Source organism: Diceros bicornis, chromosome 15 (assembly GCF_020826845.1).
Source record: "Diceros bicornis minor isolate mBicDic1 chromosome 15, mDicBic1.mat.cur, whole genome shotgun sequence".
Classification (NCBI taxonomy): domain Eukaryota; kingdom Metazoa; phylum Chordata; class Mammalia; order Perissodactyla; family Rhinocerotidae; genus Diceros; species Diceros bicornis.
The window spans coordinates 39,417,838-39,430,804 of record NC_080754.1 but is presented as its reverse complement, the minus strand read 5'-3'; the positions used below and the strand labels follow the sequence as shown (position 1 = coordinate 39,430,804).

The 12,967-nt window shown below is 52.4% G+C and overlaps 2 protein-coding genes across 3 annotated transcripts in view; one reads left to right on the top strand and one right to left on the bottom strand.

Moving 5' to 3' along the window:
* Nucleotides 1-12,967, top strand: part of ECE2 (endothelin converting enzyme 2) — a 35,546-nt gene that overhangs the window by 3,087 nt on the left and 19,492 nt on the right. The window contains exons 2-3 of one of the 2 annotated variants that reach the window (XM_058556210.1): nt 1,865-2,148; nt 2,675-4,192. In XM_058556210.1, coding sequence (XP_058412193.1) covers nt 1,865-2,148; nt 2,675-2,962 — 572 coding nt within the window. In that variant the 3' untranslated portion in view covers nt 2,963-4,192. Of the gene's footprint in view, nt 1-1,864; nt 2,149-2,674; nt 4,193-12,967 lie in introns of those variants that run through there. The other variant, XM_058556211.1, reaches the window with a different exon arrangement.
* Nucleotides 3,635-5,916, bottom strand: CAMK2N2 (calcium/calmodulin dependent protein kinase II inhibitor 2). Its single transcript, XM_058556214.1, has 2 exons — nt 5,499-5,916; nt 3,635-4,658 (listed from the first exon to the last, which is right to left on the bottom strand). The coding sequence occupies exons 1-2, from the start codon at nt 5,665-5,667 to the stop codon at nt 4,588-4,590; spliced, it is 240 nt and encodes a 79-aa protein (XP_058412197.1). The 5' UTR covers nt 5,668-5,916; the 3' UTR covers nt 3,635-4,587.

The window sequence follows — 12,967 nt, the reverse complement described above, 5'->3', positions numbered from 1 at the left end:
TATTTTTCCTGTTATAAAAATAATTGATGAATTGGTATTCTGGCTTACACCTTAGTCTCTTGGTGTTGGGATAGCATCCACATAGCTCTGGGCTTCCATGTAACAGGTTCTTGGATCTGGCTCAATTCTCCAGGGCTCTGCTTCCCTAAGGCTCCACCTAGGGAGGCAGTAGCCTTCCCAAGCCCTATCTTAGTTACTAAGAGGCACTAAGTCACTGAGGCAGCAGGATCAGAAATCACTGCTTTGTAAGCAGGACTGTCCCTGTGGTCAAGTTTTGTTCTCCCTTCATCTTTGATAAAGTTCTCTTGGAAGATGCCATTCCAGTACCAAGGGGAACAAAGGAAGGAAATGTGGGTCTGTCCACAGTTGGGCAGAGTTCTGCTGGCATATGAGGTCAGATGTGGGGTGGTGAAGGGATTGTAGGCGAGAAAACCCAGGGGGATTTCAGCCTGAACTGAGTTAGGGCCTCTTGTTCAGACACCCTCACCTCCCATCCCATGTGGTGTATCTACTAGAGCTTGCTGTGGTTCCAGTGTGGGGAATGATGCATTGGGTTTTCCAGGCGAGATGGTACTCTCCCTGAGCCCCAGGGCCTGAGGAGGCACACAAGAAGGGGCAGTAGAGGACCAGCCAGCAGTCTCTGAGTGCCCTGTCTGGGTGCCAAGCCCTGCTAGATTAGGGCTATCCCAACAGCTGATCCTGTGATCCTCTTAGGAGGCAAATGAGGATTAAAGGCAATCTCACCCCAAGAGCTGGGAATCCCCACGTGGAGCCACCAAGAGCTGTCATCCTGCCCTGTTCTTAGCCTGAGACTGACCAGGAGAGGGCCTGGAAGAGGCCAACATATCTTCAAAGGAAGCCATGCCGTCTTGGCTATGGATCCTCATCCACTCCTCTAACCTCCACCTCTTCTCTCACCTGACCCTGCTCTCTTTGGAACTGCTTTCCAGGCACTTCCCACCAGAGTGTTACAATTCTTCAAGATTCTGACTGGTTGTCAGCTTCCCTGAAACCCTTGGCTGACCCACCTAAAGTGGGGATAGGACCATCCTATGTGCTTCTGCAGCCTGTCCCTATTGAAACACTCATTGCATTATGTGGCAATTGCCTGATTATACATCTGTCCTCCCACCAGAGCAGGAGCTCCTTGAGGGCAGGGACTCTTCTTCATCAGCAGAACCCAATATGTAGTGCTCAATACATACATTAAGGAATTATAAGGGATCAGCTCCACTGTGTGTCCCCAACTAGTTTCCTCTTCACTTGTTAACTCTGCCTGGGACACCAAAGTAGGATAATAACCCCTAACATGAAGTCTTTCCCGGGCTGATGTCATCAGAGGTTCCCTGAGAGGTTAGGGTCTAGGATAATACTAATATTATCCTAATAATAATATTATGGTCCTAATGATGCCAATATTATCTGCATTCTGAGTTTGAGGAAACCGAGGCTCAGAGTTGAATGACTTGCCATGGCCGTGTGACTAGGGATAGAACCCAGATCTTTGAACTCCTAAGTTCAGAGCTCCTTCAGCTACTCTCCAGCTGTTTTAGTTTTTAAATTTAGTGTATTACATCCTGCATGTAGGCTAGGTATTGTTCTCTTCATTTTTCTGAATAGGAAATCCAAGTTCCTAGTGTGTAAGCAATCTGCCCTAGTCCACACAGCTAGGAATGACAGAGCCAAGATATGTGCCCAGGTCTGTATGACAGCAAGGCTCGTGCTCTTGTCTGTACCATGCTGCTTCTCCCTCAGTATGGGAGGGTATGGGCTGAGAGGAATTGGGGCGAGAGTGGATGGATAATCAGGGAGGTGAGAACAAAAGCTAACCTAGCCCTTTTGCCACCCACCCCTTCCCACCCAGGCTGTGGGAACAGTGCCCTGAGCTACGAGCTGTACCTTGGGGGCTTCCCTGATGTGACCAGTGTGGATTACTCATCAGTAGTGGTGGCTGCGATGCAGGCTCGCTATGCCCATGTGCCGAACCTGCGCTGGGAGATCATGGATGTGCGGGCGCTGGGCTTCCCCAGTGGCTCCTTCGACGTGGTGCTGGAGAAGGGCACGCTGGATGCCCTGTTGGCTGGAGAGCAGGATCCCTGGACCGTGTCCTCTGAAGGTGTCCACACTGTGGACCAGGTGCTGAGTGAGGTGAGGGAGCAACCAGAGACGAGGGCAGACCAAGAGTTGGGGATGAGGGGTTGAGGCTTCAGGAGATTGGAAGAACTCAGAAGCCGGAAGGAGACATGATTTGGAGTAGGTGGTGCATCACCCTCAAGACTGTGGTTACCTGAAGGAAGGGGAGGGTTAAGCTGGGTGGAGATTATAGAGGGCTGGAGTGGCCAGGCTCCCAGAGGCTGATGATTGGCTACTGGGTTGCCATAGGGATGAGGTAGCAGCCAAGTTCCAGATAGGTAACACAGACTGGGAGGGTGAGCGGTTGGCAGGAAAGCAGTGCCCCCTACCCCTGACATCACTCCCATGCTCCTAGCTGTCTAGAATATAGCTCTACCCCCATGGAATGACCAGAGGCAGAGAAGGAGTCTCACTCTTTTGTCATAGAAAGCCCTAAGCTACTGAATGTAGTATACGACCTGGGAGGGCATCTGGGGCAATACTGACCTTTGAGAACCTGGAGATGGACTTCTCACCAATGGCTTCTCTGTCTGCTTTGCAGGTGAGCCGGGTGCTGGTCCCTGGGGGCCGGTTCATCTCACTGACCTCTGCTGCCCCCCACTTTCGGACCAGACACTACGCCCAAGCCCGTTATGGCTGGTCCCTGAGGCATGCAACCTATGGCAGCGGTTTCCACTTCCATCTCTACCTCATGCACAAGGGCAAAGAGCTCAGTGTGGCTCAGCTGGCCCTTGGGGCCCAAATCCTCTCACCCCCCAGACCTCCCAGCCCACCCTGCTTCCTCCAGGACTCAGATCATGAGGACTTCCTCAGTGCCATTCAGCTGTGAGGCCAGAAGCATGGTCTTCCAGCCCTCTCTGCCTTTCTGCCCTGGGCTCCTCAAGTAGTTGGAATTCTTGACTCAGAGCTTAGGGTTGCATCCCAAGGTGCTCACATCCCAGAGGACTCATGCCTAGATAGAACTGATGGGAGCAACCCCACATGAAACAGTATAGCCTAGGTCAAACTAGATCTCAAATCTCAGGTTTCCAGCTTTTTTCTTGGGTTCCTCAGATCTCTCCTGGGTTCTCCAACTTCCTCCTCCACCATAATGAACCACCAGTGATTCATCCACTGGGACAAGCTCAGCACAACCCCTCTGCATGCCAGCCAGACTCAGGGACTTGCATCCTTAGGGCCTGTAACTGACCCCCATTCAACCTGGATTTTTCCACAGGAGGCTGCAGACTTCAAAGCTAGATTGCTTTATGCTTCTGACCCCAGCTCCAGCCCCAACTCTGGTGACCTATCCTGCTTAGCTTGTGTATTTACCCAAGGAGGCTACATTGTAATGATGTTCTCAGGCCAGGCTGGCCTGCCTGTGTTTACTTGGCAACCCTTTCCTGGCAGCAACATGCACCTGAGATTCCCAAGTACCTGCCCACCCCTCCCCTCTGCCCCCAAAGGGATTGGAGCCATTTTGGCCTGGCTCCTGAGCAGACCAAAGCAGCGGCCACACACACACAGGGAGGTCTGTGTTTATTCACACACTCCTGGTACAGTGAGAATGGGGGAACGTTTACAAAGGAAACCCCTGGGTTGGGAACATCTCCAGGGCCACAGGTGTCATCCAAAGGTACAGAGCAGTCCCCGTTTAGGTTTCCAGCGGCAGGACTCAGGGGTCCAAGGTAAAATCAGACCTGGGCCCTTAGAAGGTGGTACCTTGAGGAGAGGTGTCTGCCAGAGAGCTGCCTGGGGTCAGGCCGGGGCAGACTGGCCATGTGATTGGTTTCCATGTTGGGGGCTTATCCCATCCCAGCCTCAACACCCGTCCTATCTGCCAGGCGCAGAAGAGTGTAGCCGAGACAGTGAGGGGAACCATGAGGGGAGCCAGTAAACAAAGAGTCGGATATAAAAATACAAATGTGCTGAGGAAGTTCCTTAGAAAGAGGCTGAGGCTGGGGTCACGCCAGACTGGGGTAGAGGTGAGGAGCGGCCTGGAAGGCTGGGCTCAGGTGGGTGGGAAGCACATGCAAATACGCAGCCAAACATCCCTGGCCGCGCGCACGGTCCGACACCCGGCAGGTAGCCGGGTCTACAGACCAGACCGGCGGGAGAGGGGCGGGGCAGGGGAGCCGTGCAGGAGGGGGCGGGCCGGGGGCTGAGGGCCCGGGTCTCTGTCCGTTCCGGTGTGCGGGGTGGGGCTGCGGCCCGAAGTTCTAAAGTGCCTGAGCGCAGCGGCGGGCTCCGGGCCGGTCCACGCCGCCGCTACCGCCGCCGCCGTGGTGCTGAAGCGGACAGCTCCGGAGTGCCTGGCGGCGGCGGCAGCGACTCCGACCTGGAGGCGGCGCGGCCCTGCAGCCCCCGCCCGCGGGCGCCTGGGCCGGGGCGGGGGGCGCCGACAGCCGCATCGCCGGCCCGCGCTCCTGGCCGCTGCGGGGCTGGGCCCGGAGCCCGCCGCCCGAGCCGGCGCGTCTACACTCCGGACGGCGGCTTCTCCCCCATCCCCTTCAGCACGTCGTCTATCCGGTCATCCTCGATCACCACTGCGCAGGGAGAAAGCGCGTCAGCCGCGCGGCCTCGGGGGGCGGCGGCGAGAATGGGCCCCGCGTCCTCGCGCCCCGCTCAGCTACTGCCTGTGGCCCAGCGACGCCCCTCGGACCCCAGTGCCACAGTGCCCTCCCCATCCAAACTTATGCGGACTCAACCCACTGCCGAGCCCAGCTCCCACAGATCCCTTCCCCATCCCGTGGAGGAACGCCCCCTCTTCCAAAGGCTCCAGCCGCTCAACCTCCCTATCCAAACCCTCCCGCCGCCTGAGCTCGCCTCCATCCGAGCTGATCAGAAACCTTTTGCTCATGGGATCCCCCTAAATGGAATCTCCAGCTAGTCCAACCCTTTCTCAACCCTCTTGCTGCTTGAACCCCTCTTCCGATCCTAGCACCAACAAAACCCCCTCCCCACGCAAACAACCAGGACAACGAGGCCCCTCTGCCCTCTCTCCAATCGGACGTGCCTCCCCACCCGAAGGTTCTTCCGTAGCATCCACCGACTCAGCGTTTGATCCTAAAGAAGCAGCCCGTCGCCCCGCATTCCCACTTCCAAGCAGCCCCAAATGCCCCGGCCGGCCCCTCCCCCTCGCCCGGGTGCCAGGGCTCTACTTCCAAAGGTGGCGAGCATCGAATCCGGGGCACTGCGTTCCCGGGAGAGGGGAAGAGGGGAACACAATACTGCAGCGGGGACCCCCCCTCAAACCCCGGCCGGCGAGCGGCTGGCTCCGCTGGTCTGCGGCAAAAGCTGCGGGCGCTTGGCGGGGAACGGCAGCCGGGGGGCGCCCGGTGGAGGGTTTCTGGGTCAGGCGGCGACTCCGGGGCCCGGCCGCGTACCTCTCTTGGCTCGGCCGATCTGGCCCAGCTTGGGGGGTCGCTTGGCTTGGTTGCCCGCGAAGAACGAGTTGGTGTCCTGCAGGCGGCAGCTAAAGGAGAGATCGGAGCCCTCGGGGTCGGTGCCGAAGCGGCCCATCTTGTCCTCACTGTAGGGCAGGATCTCGGACATGGCGGGCGCGGGGTGGGCGCGGGACTGCGGCGGGGCGCGGACGGCGGGCTGGCTGCCGGACCGGCCCTAGCTCAGCAGGGGAGCCGGCGGAAGGATGAAGTCATGCAGCATCCGGGGCTGCGGAGCCAAGCGGGGCCTCCTCCCCCGCGCCTCCGCCTCCCGGGCCGCTGGGCAGGCGGCGGCGGCGGTGGCGGCGGCGGCGGCGGCGGCGGGGACCGGGCGGGGGCGGTGCGCGGGGGGCGGGGGGGGCGGCGGCGGCTAGAGCGGAATGACGATGAGCGCCCGACTGCCGCAGAGCGCGGCGGGCGGGGCGCGGCGAAGGCAGGGCGGGCACCGGCCAGGGGAGAGAGGCGGGGCGGGGGGGTGGCGGACAGGAGCGCGCCCAGCTCTCGAGAGGGAAGGGAGCGGCAGCGGGAGGGTCCTGCACAGTGTCGGGAGTGGCGGCTGGGCGAATGGTACCGGCCAACGGGTGCAGGATCTGGCGGGGAGAGGCGGGACGGAGTGGGGGGAGGGGAGCGAGCTCGGCTCCCGAGGGGCAGGAGGAGAGTCTTGCACCTAGGCTCTGAGAGGCGAGCAAGGGGGACTGGGAACTGGGGGGTGGGTCTGGGCCGGCATTCGAAGGAGGGGACACCGGAAATGCGGCGCGGGAAGGGTCGGGTACCAAGTGAGGTTTGCTGGACTGCGCGAACCCTTAGGACGCGGGAATAGCTCAGGGCAGTGGGTGGTGTCCCCGTCGTTGGCGCGCTCTTATATCAGGTTGCTCTTCGGGTCTTAAACTGTTCATCTGGAGTCTGTTTTTCTCTGACTGTCCTTCTGTGTCTCTGTCTCTGCCTATCTATATGTCAGTCTCTCTCTTTGTGTTTGTCTGTATCTCTGTCTCTGTGCCCCATATCTCTTTGTGTCACGGTCTCTGCCTGTCTTTTAAGTGTCTGTGCCCTTCTGTGTCTGTCTCCATGCTTGGCCCCTGTACCTATGTGCCACTGTGTCTCCATCTCCTGAGTCTCTGTATCTCGGTCTCTCCTCGGAAGGGGGGAACTGGGCCGACGCGCCCGCATCAGGACAGGCCCCCATCCCCAGCCCTGCTGCTGGCGCCGAAACTCGGGCTCAAAGCGCCCGCCGCGCCCTGCGGTTCTCCCGGCTCGGGAGGCCCGCGCTCGCCGGCAGTGTGAGAGGCATGAATGGCGGCGTCGCGGGGGGCGCCCTGGCTGCAGGTAACGCGGGGAAGCCCGGAGCGCCTGAGGACGCGGCGCGCGCCGGAGTGTGTCGCGAAGTACAGGGGGAGGGACAGAGGGCGCCCCGCGCTCTCGTTGCGGGGGATCAGGTGACAGTTCTCGCCGCACCGACGGGAACACGCCCTCTTCTTCCCTCCCTCCCTCCCCGCCTCCCCGGCTGGCCGTCAGCAGTGGCGTCACCCGCTCTCTAGCTCGCAGGGGCTCCAGCGCAATCACTGGCCTTGGGGGAGGAGGGTGTCTCACATTCGGCGACAGTGACGACAGTGCTAATAAGGGTAATAATCATCCCGTACATTCAGTCCATACCCGAGGTGGAGAAGTCTCCACTGTCCCTGAAGCGCGTTACCTCCTTCCCTCTAAATCACCCAGCTAGTGAGGCCGCCTGGTGCTGGGTCTCCTTCCTCCAACAGCTCCCCACCAAGTGTTAGTCCCAGGGACACAGAGGCAAATGCAACGGTGGCTGCCCTCAGGGACCAGGATTGAGGGGGAGGGGGTAGTGCCAAGAGGATACTTCTGTGCAAGCCACAAGGCCCCGGACCTGGGGTCCCATCCCTATCAAGCCCTCCTCTGCTGTCTCTGGGATGAGGGCCAAGGTTGGAGGTGGAGGCCCCAGTGGAGTGAGAGGAGCCAGGAGACCTGCAAGAACAAGAGAGGCTGGAGCTCAGGGTCACTAGGAGAGAGTCCAGAAAATTCCACCCCCACTGGAGGTTGTCCAGCAATGGGTTTCAATCCTGGTTCTGCCACTTTCTGTGTGACCTTGAACTAAAGGCCCCATGATTAGAGTTTTAAAATTTAATTCATTTGTACTTGTAATGTTTTAGGAAAATATGGAAAAATCACACAAAACTTTCAATATATATCCTTCCTTTCTTTTCCTCATGCATTTGTATAATATGCATACCTCTCTGAGCCTCCATGTTCTGGTCTGAAGCATAGAGACGATAGAACCTACATTAAGGGCAGTTTGGTAGATGAAATTGTTGTCCTGAGGTGGGTTGTCTCAGGAAGTAATGAGCTGCCCCCTACTAAAAGCACTAAAGGGGCTATGAGGGTTCTTGCCAAGGATGAGATGAGAACACTGGGTGGGGGATTGAAACAATTCTCTTTTCGCCTCCCCAAATGAGGGAGATTCGAGGAATAACAATTTAACTTGGAATTCATTTGGTTAGCTCCTTCATAAATAATCTTATTCCTGTCCCTGCTGTGCATGCTGTATCATGATTAAAGCAAAAGACCTAAGTGCAAAATTGTAATGATATAGCAATATATAAGTTTCAGCTATGTTGTAAAAGTTTGGAGGGAGTTCTTTAAATTGTGATCCTCTACTTAAAATTCTGATGTTCTGCATCCCTGCCCACAAGACAAAAATTCATTTTCACAGCTAAAAGGAAATAAAGTTTGGAGTTTTGTGACAGTGCATTGAAATTTCTCAATTCAAAGTCCCTCAAAACCTAGTGGACTTGATGCATATGTTCTAAACAGAATGATATGCTTTTTGACAATTGAGTATTAATGGTACTTTTACTCAAGTGGAAACTGGGGCTGTGTAGTGGTTTTTTTTTTTTTTTTTTTTTCCTTTTGTGAGGAGATCAGCCCTGTGCTAACATCTGCCATTCCTCCTCTTTTTTTTGCTGAGGAAGACTGGCCCTGGACTAACATCCATGCCCATCTTCCTCCACTTTATATGGGACACCACCACAGCATGGCTTGACAAGCAGTGCGTGGGTGTGCGCCCGGGATCCAAACCGGCGAACCCGGGGTGCCGCAGCGGAGCTTGCACCACCGGGCTGGCCCCTGTGTAGTGGTTTGAATAGGGTCCCCCCTAAAATTCATGTCCACCTGGAACCTCAGAATGGGACCTTATTTGGAAATAGGGTCTTTGCAGATGTAATTAGTTAAATTAAGATGAGGTCATACTGGAGCAGGTTGGGCCCTAAATCCAACCACTGGTGTCTTTACAAGAAGAGGACAGAAGCACAAAGACACATACACACAGGGGAGAAGGCCATGTGAGGGAGCAGAGATAGGAGTGATGCGGCTACAAGCCAAGGAACACCAAGGATTGCTGGGAGCCATAAGAAATTGGAAGAGGCAAGGCAAGATTCTTCCCTAGAGCCTTTGGAGGGAGTATGGCCCTGCCAACACCTTGATTTGGGGCTTCTCACCTCCAGAACTATGAGAGAATAAGTTTCTGTTGTTTTAAGCCACCCAGTTTTTGTTTTTTTTTTATAATTTTTTCCCCCCAAAGCCCCAGTAGATAGTTGTATGTCATAGCGGCACATCCCTCTAGTTGCTGTATGTGGGACGCGGCCTCAGCATGGCCGGAGAAGCGGTGCGTCGGTGCGCGCCCGGGAGCGAACCCGGGACGCCAGCAGCGGAGCGCACGCGCCCAACCGCCAAGCCACGGGGCCGGCCCTTAAGCCACCCAGTTTGTAGTAATCTGTTACAGCAGTCCTAGGAAACAAATACAACTTGTTACAAATGTTTTTGGGTCATCTTGCTACATCTCTCATAACCATCTTTCTCCTTCCTTAAACTTTCTCTGGGGGCCCTTGGCTCTCACCCTATCCACTCAAAGGAAGCTCACATCATGTGGGTATTTCTGGGACTCATTCTATTTAGCAGGGCTGATAACTCACAAAAAACGATAAGGCAGATCTGTGTGGTAAGTTCTCCGAGGCCTGCCAAAATGTCACCAAATAACAAGTGTAGAGTATGAGTTCATATATGTGAAAAAAGTATACATACACACATATGCATACACACTTACATATGCACACACACATACTATGTGTTTAGGTGTGTAAATGCATATAAAAGAAAGATCTGGAAGGATACATACCAAACTGCTAATAATGGTTATCTCTGAGGATGGTACTGGGATTCTGGCAGAATGAATTTCATCTTTTGTTCTATATACTTCTGGAGTATATTACATTTGCAATAAAAAGTTTTTAATGATTAAAAAAAAAGGTTTAAAATCAATGATACGGTCCACTTACCAAACATCACACTCAGGCCCCCGACAAATCAGTTGGCTTAGAAAGGAGAATAGTAGTTAAGAGCATGGAGTTTAGATTCAAATCAAGGATCTGCCTCCTACCTGATATGTGACTTAGAGTATGTTATTAAGTTTCCCTGTCTTAGGTTCCTCATCTGTAAAATAGAGGCAATGATACTAGTAGAATCTATCTTATTGGGTCATTGCAAGGATTAAATAAGTTAATATACTTAAAGGGCTTAGGTAAGTGCTGGACAATAGAATTGTTAGCTATTATTATACAGGAAAGCATAAAGAAGAAGTTAAAAGTAATCTCATCATTAGATATAGTCATATTAACATTTTTTGCATGTCCTTCCAATCTCTTTTTTTTTCTCATGCTTTTATAATTTTGTGCTTCACAGAAATGAGATTTTGTAACCCTTTTTCTCCCCCACTTAACTCTGTATGGAGAACATCTCCCCAGAGCATTAACTCTTCTTTTCCATCATTTGTAAATATTTCATTGTATCCCACTGTATGGATGTTCGATTTATTCAACAAGTCCTCTACAATTGAACATTGAATTCCCCCTACTCTTTGTTGTTGTTGTTGTTGTTAGAGACAGTGCTGTGATGAACAAATGTTGTAGGAAAAAAATGGCCCCAATTTTTTGTAGCTCCTCCAATCTAGAATTAGAGTCTGTTTCTCCATCTCTGAATCTGGGCTTGACCATCTGACTTGCTTTGCCCAGTAGGGACATTAGTAGATGTGATGCAAGCACAGGCTTGAAAAGCGTTTATGTACTGGGGCTTGCCCTGTTTTTTGTTGCTGGGAATCCTGAGACCACCATATGAAGAAGCCTGGGCTAGCCTACTGGAGGAGAGACCACATAGAGACAGGGCCCAGTCCTCCCAGCTGAGGCCCAAACATGTAAATGAGGCCGTTCAGCTAGACCATTCAGCTCCTACTGAGCTGACCCAGACCTGAAGAACCACCCAATCAACCCATTGAACATGAGAAATAATAAATGTTTGCTATTTTAATTCATGAGGTTTGGGGAGGTTTGTTATGCAGCAAAAGCTAAATGATACAAACGTCCTGTGAATAATGATTACTTCCTGGAACAGTTTCCTAGAATTAGACTTTCTGCGTCAAAGAGCGTGTACACTTGTACCTTTTGATTCATATTGCCAAAAAGGTTCTATCAACTTATAAGCCACCAGCAACATATAAGAGTGCCCATATTCCCCATCTTTGTCAACACTGGACATTAATGTTTCTTGTTATCTTCATGACTACATTGTCCTCATAAATTTAACACATAAACCATTGTCCATTCCCTCTCAATTCACCATCAATTTAAAGAAAAAAAAGACCCAAAAAAAGATTACTCCTGGGCTGCCCTGGTGGTGTAGTAGTTAAGTTCGCGTGCTCTGCTTTGGCGCCCCGGGGTTTGCAGGTTCAAATCCTGGGTGCAGACCGAGACACCACTCATCAAGCCATACTGCGGTGGCATCCCACGTACAAAATAGAGGAAGATGGGCACAGATGTTAGCTCAGGGCCAGTCTTCCTCACACACACACACAAAAAGATTACTCCTGTAGGAAAAGAAGAGCAGAAAAAAGAGAAAATAATAGAATGAGAGAATAAAACAGAGTCAAAGGTATAAACACAGAGGAAAGAAAACAGAATTATAGAATAGAGAAACTTGAAGTCTCATACATAGGATACCTAACATGTAGTCAGGAAGAGTTATGAGCCTCATAAATGATTTGGGTCATGAAAGAGGCATGGAAAGGAAATGTCCATTTAGGCCAAGCCCAGAGAAACTGAGACCACTGTAAAAGTAGGGACCAGGCTCTTTCATATGTGGCTGCATTTAATTCTCACAGCAACTCTCTGACATAGGGATGATTGTTCCCATTTTACACATGAAGAGAAATTAAGGGTCAGAAGTTTCAAGTAATTTGATGAAGATCATACAGCTGATAAAGAATTGAGCCCAGATTTGAGTCCAGGTCTGTCTGGCTTGAAAACTGTTTCCTCTTACTCTTCTAGAGAGGATGTGGCAGAAGACTAGCAACTAATGTTGGGAGGAAACATATCCTCGTTTTGATTCATATTGCCAAACTGCTCTCCAGAAAGGAGCCAGACTGCCTGAGTTTGAATCCCAGCTCTGCTACTTACTAGCTGTGTGACTCTTGGCCTCTCTATGTCTCAGTTTCTTCATTTGCATAATGGCTTCATAAGTGCCATGAGGGTAAATGAGTACATAGATGTAAAGCACCTAGAACAGTCGCTGGCACAAAGTGCTGTATGAGCTGCTATTTCCAGCATGGCAGTGCAGCAGCCCTGGGACTATTTCTAAGGAACCTGTTGCCAAGAAGTCCTTATTCAGTAGCTTTGGTTACACTCACATGGCCATGTCATGGTGGGATTTCCCAGGGAGCAAGACCAAGCCTGCTGCCACGCTTCCCTTCATCCAGGCTTGGGGGGAGAGGGGCAGGAGGTAAGTGCTGTGATGCCACATTGTCATCAGAGTGAACACGAACAACTCCCGAGACTTATTCCAAGTGGATATCTCAAGGCCTTGTTGCTGCAGACCCTAGTAAGGCTGGATGTGACAGCTTCTTGCTCAGGGAACCTCTGACAAACCTAGAACCCATCTGCCTACTCTACCATCTGGGAAACAGAACAGGCTTCCTCCAGCCTTACAATTCTCATTTCTAACTATAGGATTTTGGTAACAACAACAATAATAATAGCAGTTAGTACACTGAGTGCCCATTAGGTGCCAGACCCTGTCCTAAGCACTTTACAAGTATCATTTCATTTAATTCTCATGAGCATCCTTTGAAATAGGTACTGTTCTTATTTCAATTTTACAAGTGAGGAAATTGAGTCTAAATCCAGAGTCTTTCATTCTAACTATGACACCATACTGTCTCCTGTTTGAGAACATCCAATTTGGGGGTGGAGAATGCCAAAGAAAGCAATCCAACATTTCTCAGCCTGATCCATTCATCATCCACCCTTTTTCAGCCACAAGAGCATTCCATGTGAGAACCACTTGCAGAAAGATGT

Bases quoted from the DNA above. Each gene is read 5' to 3' on its own strand.
- CAMK2N2 (XM_058556214.1), bottom strand. From the start codon at position 5,667: ATGTCCGAGATCCTGCCCTACAGTGAGGACAAGATGGGCCGCTTCGGC. The intron at 4,659-5,498 runs GTACGCGGCCGG...CTCCCTGCGCAG, and splicing joins GATCGGCCGAGCCAAGAGAG to TGGTGATCGAGGATGACCGG.